The following is a 17,413-nucleotide window of genomic DNA, read 5'->3' on the forward strand; positions in this document are numbered from 1 at the left end:
TTCAAGAGAGTGAAACTTACCAGAGCCAGTAGGAAAGAAACTCCTAGATCATGTAAAATCTACCAGCCATTATTATCTGGCCATTATCTATATATGAATTTTCTTGTATGTGACCTGACATTTATAGGTGACACAAATATATCTAAGGTTGAAAATAATAACAATAGGTGGTAGGTAAGAAAACAAGGAGTGTTGTCTGCAAAAGTAAGGAAGAAGTTGTTAAATTAGATAAGGGAATTAATTAAAATTTCTGGAACTATGAAGATGTGGTTTAGGTAAGGTAAGAAGTATAAGAAATTAGTATTGAAGCAACATTTGAAATATCTTAAGCAATTTTAAGTTTAAACATGATAGAGATTAAGAAATTAACTAACTTTGATAATTTAGTTACTAAGTTTAAAAGTTCTTTATAAGTCTTTTATATAGAAGGCTTATAGTTTTTACTTACTTGGTCCAGAGATCAAAAGGTCTTAGTTTCAGAAGAAATAATGAAAGTATGTTAGGCTGAAAAAGCTAAAAGTTTGATTAATCTTGATAATCCATTATTATCAGTTGTTCATTTTATATACACATTGAAATTTTATAGTAGGTACAACTTTTAACTATTAGAATAAGTTTACAGCAAAAAAATTACCCAATGGGAAAACATATAAGAGCAGTATATTTTAGAAATCTATTATTGTAAATAGATGTTTTATCAAGCACAATAAAGGCTTTATCAGATGGAAAATATATAAGCTTAGTATTTAGATATAATTAATTATAGGTTTTAAGTATCTCATTTAACATAAAATTTCTTTTTGTAACCCATTTTGTGAACATAAGTAGAATAGTAACTATAAGGTCTGTTGTTGTAACAGAGTCCAACACTTTGTAAACTTTTTTTTTTCAAGGTAAGGTCTTACTAGCCCAGACTGACCTAGAATTTACTATGTAGTCTCCTGTTGGCCTTGAATTCAGATGAATCCTCCTACCCCAGTCTCCCAAGTACTGGGACTCAAGGCACGTGCTACCACACCCAGCTATAAACATTTTAAGAGTCGATTTATATTTAAGAAAGCTTGAATCTTCACCTTAGAGCCTTAACAATATATAATATACACATGTTATCTTTGTTTAACTTTCAAATATATCTCAGTCAAAAATTTAGTAAAAAAAAAAAAAATAGTAAAAAATTCAGTGCTCCCCTTGTGCATCTGGCTAATGTGGGTCCTGGGGAATCGAGCCTCGAACCGGGGTCCTTAGGTTTCACAGGCAAGCGCTTAACCACTAAGCCATCTCTCCAGCCCATAGATTTTTTTTTATATCCTTATTTATTTGCAAGTAGAGAGGATGGTGGGGACAGAGGGAGAACATGGGGCATGCCAGGGCCTTTTGCTACTATAAATGAATTCCAGATGCATGTGCCACTTTGTGCATCTGACTTCATGTGAGCACTGGGCAATCAAACCTGGGCCATCAGGCTTTGCAAGCAAATGCTTTTAACCACTGAACCATCTTCCCAACCCATAGCTAATGAGTTTTAAGTATTTTTTGTTTCATTCTCACAACATTATCAATATAATATTCTGCTTAATTAGTGATTTTTTTTCCAATTCCATCTTTTGGCAATTTTCTCAATGGAAGATTCATCCAGATTTGCCACTAATGAGTAATCTTGGGAACTGGGTCTCAAAGGAAAGAAAGATTTCTTCTACAACCAAACCCTTTCTGATCCCAAGAGAGACAAGATAGATAATATTAGGCTTCATCATCTTTACCTCATACATGGTGATGCAGGCAAAGGGCAGAGTGTTCTTCAGTCCTTCCAGGAACACTGGATAGAGTGGATATTTCTCAGATCATCACTCCTAAGGTGAAAATGAAGAAGTCATAAGGGAAGTGTGAAATGTGGGTAACATTTGGAATAATTGATATTTCAGATTTGAACATAGAGAATATAAATGAAAAGACATTCCATTTGCATTTTCATAGTTGTCAGTAAATCAACCCAGCTAAAGAAAATTCTTTCATGGTAAAATTGCTTCAGTGGAAATAGCAGGAAGACTAGAGATAGAGATAAAATAAGAGATAGGAAGAGAGAGAGAGAGAGAGATACAGTTAGAGTTAAGGAAAGAAGTTGGAATTGAAAATCTAATAACTCCACTAAAGTGATTTGTTTATATATATTCAACATATGAAACTGGAGCTAGAGGAGAGGTATAAAACTGAATTCAAAGAGGATAATGTAGCCAAGGAGACTGAAGTGAGTCAGTGAAGCTGGTAGAGACCAGGAAAGTGTATGGTTGTCCTAAAAACAAGAACAGGAATGTGTTTGAGGTTGAGCAAGAAGGATCAACTGTATTAAATCCTGTTTAGAGATAAAGTAATAGTTTAAGAACTGAAATTGCAATTTGAAATTGATGAGAGTTCTTTTGTAGATTATAAGCACAAAAGTTTGATTTTAAAAGGTTAAGAAAACACAGAGGTAAAAATAATTGGATTATTAAGCAAAGAGATGAATCTTTTAATACGTTTGTCAGAAAAGCAGAAAAAGCAATAGCTTCTATAAGTAAGGGGATATATCAAGTAGTATGATGTAGTCCATCTGAGGCTAAAATTTAAAAAAATGGATAAATAAAAGATCATTTTAGAGATGCTGAACTATTTTTCAGACAACCTCAGGGATGAGACACAGATGTCATGGGATTGAATATAGGCCATATATTTTCTATATTAACAGTGAAAGTATTCAAACAAAATCATCAAAGAGATCCGTGGGAAAAGAGTGACATCATGAGAGACATACATTGTTTGAGTTGAAGGTAGTATTGTTCTGAAGGGAGGATAGTAGAAGAGTGGGCTTAATGTTCTACGGGGAGAGCAAATCCCAAATTTCCAATGCAAAGGGGAAGAGAAATTAAATACATGGAAGAGCAAGAGCTATACAGGTGTGATTGATAGGATGACCCACCCTTTTAATACTACTCAGTCAATTTATAGAATCATCATGTAAGAAATACAAAATTCCCGTGTCCTACCTCAAGCCTAGTAAATCAGAATCTGCGGGGTAAGTGTGGCACCTGTGAATTAACAGTGTCTCTAAGTGAGTAATAGGAATGTGAAACTTTGAAGTGCTCTGTTGTCATGTATTCAAAAAACACAAACAGGAACAAAACTTATGTCTCTATCCTAAAACATTTATCCATTGGAACATCTACAGAGAAACCAGAAGTTAATAAGTATATGAATGGAAAAAGGAAATGATACCTGCCACAAGAACAACCATATGGCATTGACCGTAAATTCCATAAGTTGAAAAGGACAATACAAAAGGATATAATAGCATGTACCTTTAGACCCAATACTCAGTAGCTGTGACAGGAGGATTTCAGGTTTCAGGCCTTGGCTATATAGCAAGGCTCTCAAGAAAAAAATAATGTGGTCATACTTAAATGGATCTTTTATTCAGATATGATCCATTTTTCCAAGTTTATAACACAAAGCATCTCTTTATCGTGTATGATCCAAAGGGAACTTTCTCTCCTATTGGAACACGTGAAGTAGAAATATAACATCCATGGTGATAAGCAGTCACTGATCAATAAATAATCCTTTTCTTTGTGTTAGTATTAGGAATTGCTTTTTTACTGTGTTGGACATGATGGATTCTCTCCTAGCTCTCTCCTTTGTTAGTCTGTTCCTCTCATGAAATTTATTCCTTGTATTCTCATGGTTAAGAACACAGAAGTCCAGTCATCTGTAGCTAGAATCCACATATGAGAGAGAACATGCAACGGCTTGGCTTTCTGGGCCTGGGTTACCTCACTTAGTATAATCCTTTCCAGATCCATCCATTTTCCTGTAAATAACTTCACTTTTCTTTACTGCTGAGTAGAACTCCATTGTATAAATGTGCCATATCTTCTTTATCTACTCATCAGTTGAAGGACATCTAGTCTGGTTCCATTTCCCAGCTATTGTGAATTGAGTGGTAATAAACATGGTTGAGCAAGTATTTCTAAGGTAATGAGATGAGTCTTTAGGATATATGCCTAGGAGTGCTATAGCTGGGTCATATGGTAGATCTATTTTTAGCTGCCTTAGGAACCTCCATGCTGATTTCTACAATGGCTGGACCAGAATTACAAAGATTTTGTATGGCAAAGGACACTGAATAAAGCAAAGAGGCAACCTATAGAATGGAAAAAAATCTTTGCCAGCTATAAATCTGATAGAGGATTAATATGTAGGATATACAAAGAACTCAAAAAAGTAAATAATAAGAAATCAAATAAGCCAATTAAAAAATAGGCTATGGAACTAAATAGAGAGTTCTCAAAAGAAGAAATACAGATGACATATAAGCATCTAAAAAAATATTCTACATCCCTAGTCATCAGGGAAATGCAGATTAAAACTACATTGAGATTCTATCTCACTTCTGTCAAATTGGCCACCATCATGAAAACAAATGACCGTAAATGCTGGCAAGGATGTGGAAAAAGAGGAACCCTTCAATTTTTTCTTTTAAAGTTTGGGTCTCTCTTTAGCCCAGACTGAGCTGGTCTCACTCTGTAGTTCTAGGCTGCCCTCCAAGTCACAACAGTCCTCCTACCTCTGCTTTCTGAGTGCTGGGATTAAAGGCAAGTGGCACATGTTTGGCTTTCTGTCAATTTTAAAAGATAGCTTTGTTGGAGAGATGTGTGTGTGTGTGTGTGTGTGTATGTACTTTTAGGGCTTTAAATATTGCTCTAGCTCTCCTAGACTTTATGGTTGCTGATGTATTTCTGATGTGTTTGCCCTTATAAGTGAACTGACATTTCCCCTTAATTTTTTCTTTGCTTCTATTTAAAAAATTTTTTTTTAGCTTTTTGATTGTTTTTATTTTATTTTATTTTTTTATTTTAAAGAGAAAGAGAAAGAGGCAGATATATAGAGAGAATGGGTGTACCAGGTCCTTCAGCCACTGTATAGGAACTCCAGATGCGTGGCTACCTTGTGCATCTGGCCTACGTGGGTCATGAAGAATCAAACCTCGTCCTTTGGCTTTTCAGGCAAACACCTTAACTGCTTAGTCATCTCTGTAGCCCTGCTTTCTCCCTCTTCTTCTTCTTTTTTCTTTCTTTCTCTCCTTCTTTCTTTCTCTTTCTCTCCTTCCCTCTCTCTCTCTCTCTTTCTTTCTCTCCCTCTTTCTGTTTTTCAGGTAGGGTTTCGCTTTAGCCCAGGCTGACCTGGAATTCACTATGTAGTTTCCGAGCAGTCTCAAGCTTATGGATACTCATATCTCTGCCTCCCAAGTGCTGGGATTAAAGGTGTGCATCAATACACCTGGCTTTGCTTTCTACTTTTTTGTAGTTTGACCATGGTATGTTGTGGAGAGGTTCTTCTCTAGTCATGTCTATTTGGAGATCTAAATATCCTTTGTGTTTGTCTCTATATATTTTGGGAACTATTTCATTGCGTAGAAGGGTTAGTTTATCTAAACTCCTTTCCATCCCGTGGATTCTTAGATTTGGTCTCCAGTTGTATCTTAGAGTTCTCTGACATGATATCATGATTACTTTTCTTTTTCCCTATGGATGTTTGAAGCAGTACTTCATCGACCTTGTTCTTCATCTCTGTTACTCTTTTATTTTCTTTGTTGAGTATATTAGTCATGATTTCTACTGCACTTTTTATTTGATTCATAAGTTTTTCATTTCCAACATTTCTAATTGTTTTAACAGAACCACAATTTCCTTGTTAAATTTTCTTCCATTTTTTGCTAACTTTTACAACAATATTCCTGATTTTCTCATCAGTTTTGCTTACTTTTTGTTTTCTATATTGCTGACTTCTCTTTTCAGCTCATCGACTGCTTTCTTTTTTTCAGATCACTGACCATTTTTAAAACTAAACTTTCAAAATCATCCAGTGTGGCGGTTTGATTCAGGTGCCCCCCCCGCCCCACCAAACTTAGATGTTCTAATGCTAGGTCCCTGGCTGATGGCAATTTGGAAATTAAAGCCTCCTGAAGGCAGTGTATTATTGGGGGCAGGCATATGGGTGTTATACCCAGCTTCCTCTTGCTAGTGTTTGGTACACACTCCTGTTGCTACTATAGTCCACCTGATGTTGGCCAGAAGGTGATGTCTACCCTCTGCTCATGCCATCATTTCCCCCTGTTATCATGGAGCTTCCCCTTGAGTTTATAAACCAAAATAAACCCATTTTCCCCCCACAGGATGCCCTTGGTCAGGTGTTTTCTGCCAGCAATATGAACCTGACTGCAACATCCAGCATTTTACCTATTTCACCATGGTTTAGTTCAGTGTTATGAAGTTATGATCTTTTGGAGGAGTTATGTAGCATTGCTTTTTCATGCTTTTATTTTTTCTTTCTGTATTGCAATTTATACATCTGTTGGTTAACATAACTCATTTTATTTTTATTTGAAAGGAGGGAAGAGAGCAAGAATGAGAGGGAGAAAGAGAGAGAAATGGGCACCCCAGGGTCTCCAGCTGCTGGAAACAGACTTCATACACATGTGCCACCTGTGCATCTGGCTTATTTTGGTTCTGGGGACTTGAACCTAGGTTCTTTGGCTATACAGACAAGCACTTTAACCATTAAGCCATGCCTCCAGCCCTCAGATACCCTTATTTATTTATTTATTTATTGGTTTTTGAAGTAGGGTCTCACTCTAGTTCAGGCTAACCTGAAATTCATTATGTAGTCTCAGGGTGGCCTTGAACACACAGCAATCCTCCTACTTCTGCCTCCCAGGTGCTAGGATTAAAAACGTGCACCACCATGCCTGGCTAGATACCCACTTTTAAACATAAAAGGTACATGATCATAGTTACTTTTCTGAAGAGGTTATCTTGATTGCACTAGGAATACTTATTAGACAAGGTAACAGTGGGCACAGCAAATCACTTGGTAGACCAGTCATACTCTAGCCCATCAACTGTAGCTTCATGCAGAGTGGCAACTCTGGATGGACAGAAATGTGTCTGGCCAAGCACTAAGCTCAACACTAAGATGCAGCCTCTCCCTTCAGAGAAAACATGATCAAAAGAGATTCACAACATGCAATTATGCCATTACAGAGCACAAAGATTTAAAAAACACAGCTCATTCACGTTTAGAGAATTCCAGAAAGGTACTGTTCTCACCAGCCACTGTCCTTATGCTTCTTCAATGAGCCATTCTTCATGAATTTCAACTCTTGTCTCTCCTATTGTCCTCCTGGTTTTCCAGTGTTCTTTGATGGTTTGACAGTGACCATTACCAAGGGATCAGTTGTCCTCAGTTTCTGCTCATCTCAGTGTCTGCAGCGGGTGAATCCTCTTCACACCAACTCCAACTTGAAACACAACAAAGCCCAGGATGAACTGCAGCCATGCTCCTGACTTTGTCCTCTTGGGACTGTTCAGTGATCCAGACAAGTGGCAACTCCTATGTACTGTCTTCCTGGCTCTGTATTTGCTGGGTCTTCTAGGGAACCTGCTGTTTCTGTTGGCTATTGGTGCTAACATCCACCTTCACACCCCCATGTACTTCTTCCTTATCCAGCTCCATGTGGTAGATCTTTGCTTTATCACTCACAGGCCTTAAAATGCTTGAGGGTCTGTTGACCCATGATGGCTCCATCTCATTCTCTGGCTGCCTGATCCAGCTGCATTTCTTTGCTGTTTTTGCAGACATGGACCACCTGCTTCTGGCAGTTATGGCCATGGACTACTATGCTGCTATTTGCTATCCACTGCACTACTCTCTTCTAATGACTCCTTGTAAATGTGGGATGCTGGTCAGGGGGTCATGGAGCGTGGCTCTCTGTGTTTCACTGGCCCATACCTTGTTGCTCTCCCAAATATCTTTTGATACTAATCCGGAGATTCCTCACTTTTTCTGTGATTTATGGTCCACTCTTATGGTTCTCCTGCTCTGATACCCACCTCAACAAGGACCTGATAATGGCTCTGGCTTGGATTTTAGGAATCAGTGCATTTCTTTGCATCATAACTTCTTACTTTCATATTTTCCATGCTGTGTCTAGAGTTCCATCAGCACAGGGAAAAAGAAAAGCTCAGGACACGTGCAGTTTCCCCCTGCTTATGGTCATCCTCTTCTATAGCACAGTCTTTGCTAGTTACCTGAAGCCCCCATCAAGTTCTCAATCCTTTGGGGAGCTGGTTGCTGCTACCATGTACACCCCAGTAACTCCCACTTTGAACCCCTTCATTTGTAGTCTGAGAAACAAAGATGTGAAGAGTTCATTGAGAAGGATCCTGGGAAAAAAGAATTCTCAGGACTCATGGTAGGTGGATACTCGATAGATGATAGAAAATAGATGGATCTATAGGTAGTTGATAGATCATAGAGATGATAGATAAATATAAGATAGATAATAGATGATAGGTAAAAATTAAACAAACCCACAAGTACAAAATGAAGTGGATTTACGTGATGGAGAATTCTACCCTGCTAAAAAATGTCTCTAGTAAGTTGTTGTCTAGACAAGCAATGGAAATGTCAGTTATGAAGAGACTACAAAAACCACATTAATACAAAGTATCTAGATCCTAATTTTAAGAAATCACTTAAAGATTACTAGAGAAATTTGAACATGTCTTGTGTGTTGTATATATTAAGGAAATATTGTTAATAGTATTAAGTATCCTAATGGCCTGGTTGGCATACTTAAAAAAAAACAAAACTTGGGCTGGAGAGATTGCTCAGTGGTTACTTAAGGCACTTGCCTGCAAAGGCTAATGATCTGAGTTTGACTCCCCAGTACCCACATAAAGGCAGAAGCACAATGTGGTGCGTATGTCTGGAGTTTGTTTGCCGTGGCTAGAGGCCTTGGTGCACCCATTCTCCTCCCCTGCCCACTCTCTCCCAGTACTTGGGAGGCCAAGGTAGGTTCAAGGCCAGCCTGAGACTACATAGTGAATTCCCTGTTAACCTGGGCTAGAGCAAAACTCTACCTCAAAAAAAAAAAAAAAAAATTAAAGAATTGATTAAGTTTACAAACCCTCTTTAAAACAATGTGAAGAGGAAGTGAGAATGATCCCTGGGCTGACCAAAGTCATCTCAGTGTTCAGTGCCTATGTGCTTTAGCTGTCACTTTACCACAAAGAAAGGCTGAAGGTGAAGATAAAGGAGATAAGACCAAGGTGAAGGATGAGTCACAGAGAAGGCCGACAAGATTGTTTGCTAAACCCAATCCTCCAAAGGTAGAGTTCAAGCCTAAAAAGGTCCAACTGGGAGAGGTGGTGCCCAGATGGAAAAGGAGAACCTCTGATAGAGGCAAGCATGGAGACATCCCTGCAGAACATGGAGATGCCAAAACCGACCAGGCACAGAAAGCTGGAGGTGCAAGTGAAATGTGTTTTTGATAACTGTGGATTCTGGTAACTGTACAGTTTGAAACACTGTTTTTTACCAAGTTTTATAAAAATGAGGGATTTTGCTTAAAGCTGTGTTAGCACATAGAGTACTATATTATTTTGGGTGTGAAGGAGATGGGGAAGAAACATGTGTCACTAACAATGTCTCCCCAGCTGGATTGCTGGGGAAAACACCTATCTCTGTCAGCTTTGAGAGACCTGTTTTTGACTCCCAGGCAGATGAGCTTTATGACAATGACACACTCAGCCACTTTGACAGATACTTTGTGCTGTGGGAAAACTCAAACTTCATTTTGTGTCCTCCCCCTCTACGATAGACTTAACTCCTTAAAAAAAATAGGGACCCGTTGTATTCTGACCCCTAAAATTGGTTTTGCCATTGTGTCAGATGACATGAACATTGCAATGACATCATTGAGATGATTGTGATGATGTTCTTGAAAACAGCAGTGACTTCCTTTTAGAAAAATTGTGCATCTTCAGATTGGTACTTCTCCCATTTTCATTTTTTTTCCTGAAAGTCAGGGTCAGCTCATGAAAAGTTGTTAAAAACCATATTTAAAGTGAAATGTCCTTTAATTCCTGCACTTGGGAGGCAGAGGTATGAGGAAGACCATGAGTTTGAGGCTGCTCTGAGACTACATAGTGAATTCCAGGTCAGTGTCTGGCTTAAGTGAGACCCAACCTCAAAAAAAAAAAAAAAAAAAAAAAGTGAAATGTCAATCTTTGTTCTAAACTTTCCCTATTCAGAGCATCTAATGGAAACTCATTGAATTGTATAGTGGCTTTCTGTTTTTAGCAGCCCATATAAGAAGGGAGTTTGAAAGTTCTTATGTACCATAGATGATTGCCCATATCTTGCATGAAATACTATGATTATTTATGAAAAGTATCTTTCATAAAGCCAGGTACTGTTTTACTTGGAATAAAACAAAAAAAACCAGTCTCATAAGTGGGATAACATATGAAATATTTATATCTGGAATATTTATGCACAGTTATTTTAGATTTTGTTAATTTTCTTTTGGTTTTTGATTTTTCGAGGTAGGATCTTGCTATAGCCTAAGCTTACCTGGATTCACTATGTAGTCTCAGGGTGGTCTAGAACCCATGGCAATCCTCCTACCTCTGCCTCCCAAGTGCTGGGATTAAAGGCATGTGACACCATGCCTGGACCACAATTTAAAAAATATTTTATTTATTTGAGAGAAAGAGAGAAAGGGAGAGAGAGATAGGGGAGGGAGGCAGATATATAGAGAGAATGGGTGCACCAGGGCATTTAGCCACTGTAAATGAATTCCAGATACATGCACCACCTTGTGCATCTGGCTTTACGTGGGTACTGGGGAAATTGAATAGGGGTCCTCAGGCATTGCAGGCAAGCACTTTAACTACTAAATTTTCTCTCTATCCCTGTATGCACATTTTTTTTTTTTCAAGGTAGGGTCTCATTCAGGCCCAGGCTGACCTGGAATTTACTTATGTAGTCTCAGGGTGGCCTCCTCGAACTCATGGTGATCCTCCTACCTCTGCCTCCCAAGTGCTGGGATTAAAGGTGTGCACCACTATGCCCGGCTCCGTGTAATCACAATTTTAACAATTCTTTCTTTACCCAGCATCTGGAATTGGTTTCCAGCAAGAAAACCAGAAACAAATGACAGGTGATTAAAGCAGGATTAGAATACTTGTATGGAAACTGCATGATGGCCTGTAGGGATTCACTAAACTATTCTCTCTCTACTTCCCTGTATTTTTGTATTTTCTACAATAAAAAGTAAGTAAAATAAATTCACCTTTAATATTTTTAAATGTACATATCCCTAGACTAAGCAATTTATGACCTTTTTTTTTTTTTTTTTTTGAGGTAGGGTCTTGCTTTAGCCCAGGCTGACATGGAATTCACTATGTAGTCTTAGGCTGGCCTTGAACTCACAGTGATACTCCTAATAGGCCTCAAGTGTATTGGGACTAAAAGCATGTACCATCATGTGGGTGAGGGGAGAAAGAAAGAATGGGTACACCAGGTCCTCCAGCTACTGCTACCAAACACATGTGCCACCTTGTGCATCTGGTTTTATGTGAGTACTGGGAAATCAGATTTAGGTTGTTAAGCTTTACAGGCAAGTGTCTTAACCACTGAGAAATCTCTACAGCCCCTGAACCTGAAATTTTAAAACCTGAATGTATACAATGTTGATTTAGTAAGAAAAAAACAAATATGACTGAAAATTCCCAACAATACAAGGTTATTTAAACTTGTCCTAATTAGTCATACTATGAAGCCCAGAATGAAGTGTCTACTCAGTGACACAGGGAGATGATTATAACATATTTATTATTCAGTGGGAAGCCAGGTTACAAACTTCACTATCCAGTTTGTGTGTGTACACACACACAAGGAAAGAAATATTTTTTCTATTTTATTTATTTATTTACTTGAGAGAGAGAGGGGAAGAAAGAGAGAGGAAGAAGAAGAGAGAAAGACAGAATGGCATCCCAGGGCCTCCAGCCACTGCATATGAACTCCAGATGCATGCATTCCCTTGTACATCTGGTTTATGTGGGTCCTGGGGAATCAAACTGGGGTCCTTAGTCTTCACAGGCAAATGCCTTAGCCACTAAGTCATTTCCCCAGTACCCATAGGAAAGAAATCTTGAAATGCCATACTACTATAAAGAAGCAATCTTTTTAGACTTGTTTCAGTATTACTGTCTTGTTTAGAATCTTTTCTCAATCATTATTCCTATTGTGCATACTAATGGACTATAAAAATTTGCATGCAGTATGTGATGCTCAAATTAGGGTTATATTTATGGCACATTATATCCAATAACTCATATAAGACTACATACTTTTTACACTAACACTTGACAATTGCTATCAACTCATTGGGCATAACTTAGAAGAGCTAAAGAGGAATACTGAAAATGTTAACTCATCTTGAGCCCATTTTGGCAGACTTCTCAATCAAGAAGAAAGTCTTCACTACCCTCCTTCTCCTCCGGTCACATGTCAGCGGGTTTGCAGCTGAGAAGCCTTTGTAATGCATGGTGCACCTCTTTGTTCCTCAGAGTGTAGATAACAGGATTGAAGACAGGGGTGACCACAGTGTAGAGCAGGGCAAAGACCTTGGAGAGAAGCTGGGAGTGAACAGCAGAGGGTGCAATGTACAAGACCATGAAGGTTCCATAGAACGTGGACACTACAGCCAGGTGAGAGGAGCATGTGGAGAAAGCCTTCCTCCTGCTGGTCCCAGGGGGGACTCTTCGTACGGCCACCACAATCCGAGCATAAGAGATCAGAACCAGGCCAAAGGGAACAGTGAGGAAAATCACAGAAAGCACAAATGTTGTCACCTGGGCCACTTCAGTATCTGAGCACGCCAGAGCCATCAAGGGTGAGAAGTCACAGTAAAAGTGATCAATGTAGTTGAGGCCACAGAATCTCACCTGGGCCATCAAAGCCACAACCAGTCCATCTACCACAAACCCAGAGAGCCAGGCTGTGATGACTAGCCCCAGGCACCACTGAGGCCCCATCAGGAGTGGGTATTGCAGTGGGTGGCAGATTGCTAGGTAGCGGTCATATGCCATCACCGCCAGCAGGAAACACTCATCTGTGGCTAGGGAGCCAAAGATAAAGAACTGGAGCAAGCATCCAGCCAAAGAGATGGCTGCCTCCTGCAGAAAGCCCTGCAGCATTTTGGGCACCACTGTAGAGGTGTAGAGGATCTCCATGAAGGATAGGTTTGCCAGAAAGAAGTACATGGGCATGTGCAGTCTCTGGGAGCTGACCACCACCACTATGATGAGCATGTTTCCCGTGATGATGAAGATGTAGACAACAGTGAACACAGTAAAAAGCAGGAGATGCAGCTCAGGAATATCATGGAAGCCAAGGAGGACAAATTCAGTGACAGATTTGTTTTCTGTGGGTTCACTTTCCATGGGGTCATCCAATTTTTTTTTTTGCTTCACAGTAATTGGAGAAATTTTAGTGTGTCTTTTCATGTTCCATAGCAATTTTTGGTTCAACAAAGATAAAACAAGAAAGGTAAGACTACAGAATGAAAATCACTTAACCAAGTCTTTTGGGTGTTACTGCTTCCTTAGTTTTTATCCTTTTCTATTCTCTTCAGTGGAGCTTTTTTATTTTTACATGTAGTGTGTGTGTGAGAGAGAGAGAGAGAGAGAGAGAGAACAAGAGAGAGAGAGAGAGAGAGCATACGTGCATATTTGTAGGGGTTAGAAGTAGATATCTTGGATGTCTTTCTCCTCAATTGCTATTCACATATTTTTTATGACAGGGTCTCTCACTGAACCTGGAGCTTACCAATATGGCTAGCTCGCTACCAAGTCCCAGTGACTCTCTGTCTCTGCCTCCTCAGCACTGGGGTTACAGGACCACATTACCACTCTTGGCTTTCACACGGGCACTGGGGGTCTAAATTCAGGTCCTCATACTTGTGCAGCAAGCATGTTATCAACAAAGCCCACTCCCCAGCCCTGACACATGTTCTTAAGGCTCAGGAGAGTTCAACTAAATTCACAATTCAATCTTTCAAAATTCCTTAACCTGTGAATTCCATCTACTGCTTCTACCATACAACGAATTCTAACATCCTCATCAGTGTCATCAGCCAGTTCCTTCATATGTACTGTGTAGAGTCCTCCAAATGCATGTTGCATGTGTCCCACAAAAACCACATCTTATGTTTACAGCTGCAGCTAGCACTTCTTTAAGGCAATTGTAAATTCTGTCAGAACCCCATGGCTGCAGTCTCTTAGTCATCCTTACCTCAACAGCCTCATTCTCTAGTTTGCATTCAGTGAAGTCTCATTAACATCCTCGGAAAGTTCTTAGTGATTTCTTTCTCCTCATCCCACTCTTATGTGAACAAACTGACCACTAAGTAGCCTTCTAGGCCCCGGTTTTTATTTTCTTTCATCCTGAAGTCCAAATTTCTTTTTCTTCTTCTTCTTTTTTTTTTTTTAGGTAAATTTTCACTCTAGTCCAGGCTGACCTGGAATTTACTATGTAGTTTCAGGGTGGCCTCAAACTCATGGTGATCCTCCTGCCTCTGCCTCCTGAGTGCTGGGGTTAAAGGCGTGCGCCACCACGCCCGGCTCTAAAGTCCTAGCTTCTTTAGTCGCTCAAGCATTTATAGTTAAAGTGCGGCAAATGATAGTGAGGGGCAAGGTGTAAGAGCTATGGGCACAGAAAGAAAAGAAACTCAGACTGAGGTTGTGGGGTGGTGAGTATGGGAATGAAGGTCAGAAAAAGTTCCTCAACACAGTAGCTTTTAAGGTTTCATTAAGCTAAGTTTTGAAAACCAAGTGACAGTGGGCCAGCTGAATAAAAATGCCTGCCTCGCAGGAAAGCAGAGGATTGAAGCACAGTGCTTCTGGAGATCTGGAAGTGAAGTTGGTATCAGCAAGTAGAATAGCATATGTAATCAAAAGTAACTACAGACACAGCATGTGGAAAGGTTGGGAGCAGAACAGAAGGCTGAGGGGAAAGAGTCAATCATGTATATATCGTATAAAACTTAAACTTACTTTGTGCATTGTTATTGGTAATAAAAATCTATCATATTAACTACCACAAAGTGTAAGTTGTCTAATGCAAGCATTTCAAACAATAGGTGCTTAAGAAGTAGAAAACTGAATGGCTCAGGGCCAAAAGGGATGGTAGGCTGCATGCTATTTTAATGACTTTGCCTCAGATAAAATCTGTATTTTTGCATAGAAAACTATTTTCCACTATTTTGCTTTTACTACTTACACATCCTCAGAGATCCACCTTAACTTTCAACTCTTCTTTGAAGCATCCTTCATTAACAGCCTTTATTTCCTGAGCAATCTGGTACTAAGTATCTGGAATGTAGAAGGAATTACGTTTGTTGCTGAAGATACCAAGGCAAATAAACCAGACCAAGGCCTACAGGACCTACATTTCTATGGAACAAATGCATAGGCCAACAGATAATTGTAATATACCAAAGATAGTTAATGAATTCAACCTGAATGAAATGTTTATGTAAAGAAGTGATGCTACGTAATTTACCATTGCTATGGAAAATGGAAAGAATGGAGGTGAAAGTATCTCAGGTAAAAATAAGACCATATCTGGAGCCAATAAACAATTTAGCATATACAGAGGAAAAAGAGTTATCTGGGGTAAGTAGTCAAGGGTAATTTAAAAAAAATCATATCTTAAAGAACATTAGGACACGAGGATAATGAAAGCAAACCCAGAAAGGTAGCCAGCATCAGAGCATGGGTGCCTCTTCTGGTAAAGCCCAGCATGCAGGCATCAAGGCTTTTAAACAGCAGAGTGTTATGATCCTACCTAGACTGAGATCACATTAGGGTAGAGGCAAGATCCATGCTAACAAGAAGGAAAGAAAAGCTAGCCACTAAAATGAGAATGAAAGGCAAACACATTGCTTAGGCAGTGTTTTACTGTGAACATTTATTCCCTTCCCAAAAGGCAAGTTCATTCAGGGCAGGAGCTAAAATTTTAACATTTTGCATTGAACAACAAAGTCTTACTGAAGGTGAAGTAAATAAATATCTAACGTGTAAAATTACCTCTCACCTAACCCAAACTTGTGTGAGTTTTCCAAGAGAGGACTTCTGTGCTTCTCAGAAAAATCCCACAGGCTGTGTGGCCATCCTCACCTCCTTCCTCCTTGCACCCTACTCCACCTGCCTTTCCCTGTACTGCCTCTCTGCACCTCCTTCAACTCCTGGGTTATTTTATCTGGTCCAAGTTCAATTACAACATTCCTCCATAGACACAGTTGAGCTCAGAAGTCAGGCTAGAGCACCCTCAGAAAAGAAGTGTTCAGCAGCACCAGGACCCTAAGAAATTGAGGCCACTATTGAATTCTATTCACTGTTAGCAATTTTTCCTATACTAAGCCAGAATTTGTCATCTTGAACTTTCTGCTCTTTTCTGTTTTAGGTTGTAGTTAAGGAAAATTTCTTCTTTGTGACAGACCTTCAGCTATTGACATCAGAAGAGAAGGAACAGAAGACAGGGTAATAAGGACAAGCTTAAACTTCAGATTCTATTGTGAGACTGATGCATTTGTGTTCTGATACATTTCTTTTTTTAAAAAGTATTTATTTATTTATTTATTTGAGAGAGGGAGAGGAAGAGGCAGAGAGAAAGAGAGAACGGGCACACCAGGGCCTCTAGCCACTGCGAACGAACCCCAGATGCATGTACCCCCTTGTGCATCTGGTTTATGTGAATCCTGGGGAATCAAACTGGGGTCCTTAGGCTTCGCAGGCACTTGACCATTAAGCCATTTACCCAGCCCTCCATGATTTTTTCTAAGAAACATTTATCATCCTTCTCATTCCAACCTTCATGGAGAGTCTCTTTGAAGAAATGCAGAATGAAGACAAGAGCAAATCAGGGGGTCAAAGGAAAGGACGTTCCTAGATGCAATAGTAAAGAGGGCTGGCTATCAGAGTCTGAGGCGCAGACTATGTGACATGACAAAGACCACAGTGCATGCAAATTGAAGCCCCTATCCAATATATAAAGACAGAGCCATTACACTATCCCCAGGCACCACTGAGGAAATGCTAAAAATTTTGATTTGTCTATGAATGTGGCTGGAAAATAATATCTTAGGTAGGCATGTAAGAAAAGAGTGAAATATAAATATTATGGGTAGTTTAGGGAATGAAAATGTTTCAAACTAGGCTATAATATATCTGCACATGAATTAGTCAACCATAAGCAAAAGAAAATTTTCATGTCCTATTTCTAAATTGTATTCTGTGTGTGTGTTCAAAAGTCTGCAGAGTGTTTAAAAATTCCCCATATGGAATCTATCTTATAAAAAATAAAGGTCATCCAGGATTTTCAGAACAGGATAATACCAACCCTATCATTCAAGATGTGAGGAGTTATGAGAAGAAGAAGATAAAGGTTGCAGGATGTGAAAAGTACAGAAAAATCAGGATAACACAGCAACGGAAGTAGATGAACAGCAGAAGTGTCACAGGCTAATTGA

At 39.2% G+C, this 17,413-nt stretch overlaps 3 protein-coding genes and 1 pseudogene across 3 annotated transcripts in view; 3 read left to right on the forward strand and 1 right to left on the reverse strand.

Annotated features, from left to right (window-relative positions):
- LOC105944874 overlaps positions 1–17,413 on the forward strand; it is a 115,311-nt gene that overhangs the window by 58,072 nt on the left and 39,826 nt on the right. The window contains exon 2 of the mRNA XM_045156064.1: positions 16,348–16,424. The gene's annotated coding sequence lies outside the window, so the exon portion shown is untranslated. The remainder of the gene's footprint in view (positions 1–16,347; positions 16,425–17,413) is intronic.
- LOC101594454 lies at positions 7,354–8,288 on the forward strand (annotated as a pseudogene).
- LOC101594739 (non-histone chromosomal protein HMG-17-like) lies at positions 8,434–9,365 on the forward strand. The gene is made up of 2 exons (XM_045156063.1): positions 8,434–8,467; positions 9,088–9,365. Exons 1-2 carry the CDS (start codon positions 8,434–8,436, stop codon positions 9,363–9,365), a joined length of 312 nt encoding a protein of 103 aa, XP_045011998.1.
- On the reverse strand, positions 12,384–13,325 carry LOC101595028 (olfactory receptor 11A1). The gene has a single exon (XM_004671978.2). It carries the CDS (start codon positions 13,323–13,325, stop codon positions 12,384–12,386), a length of 942 nt encoding a protein of 313 aa, XP_004672035.2.

Source organism: Jaculus jaculus, chromosome 8 (genome assembly GCF_020740685.1).
Source record: "Jaculus jaculus isolate mJacJac1 chromosome 8, mJacJac1.mat.Y.cur, whole genome shotgun sequence".
Lineage (NCBI taxonomy): Eukaryota > Metazoa > Chordata > Mammalia > Rodentia > Dipodidae > Jaculus > Jaculus jaculus.

Coding starts and splice junctions, on each gene's coding strand:
- LOC101594739 (XM_045156063.1), top strand. CDS start 8,434: ATGGAGAATTCTACCCTGCTAAAAAATGTCTCTA. Junction 8,468..9,087: donor CCTGCTAAAAAATGTCTCTA/GTAAGTTGTTGT, acceptor TATGTGCTTTAG/CTGTCACTTTACCACAAAGA.
- LOC101595028 (XM_004671978.2), bottom strand. CDS start 13,325: ATGGAAAGTGAACCCACAGAAAACAAATCTGTCACTGAATTTGTCCTC.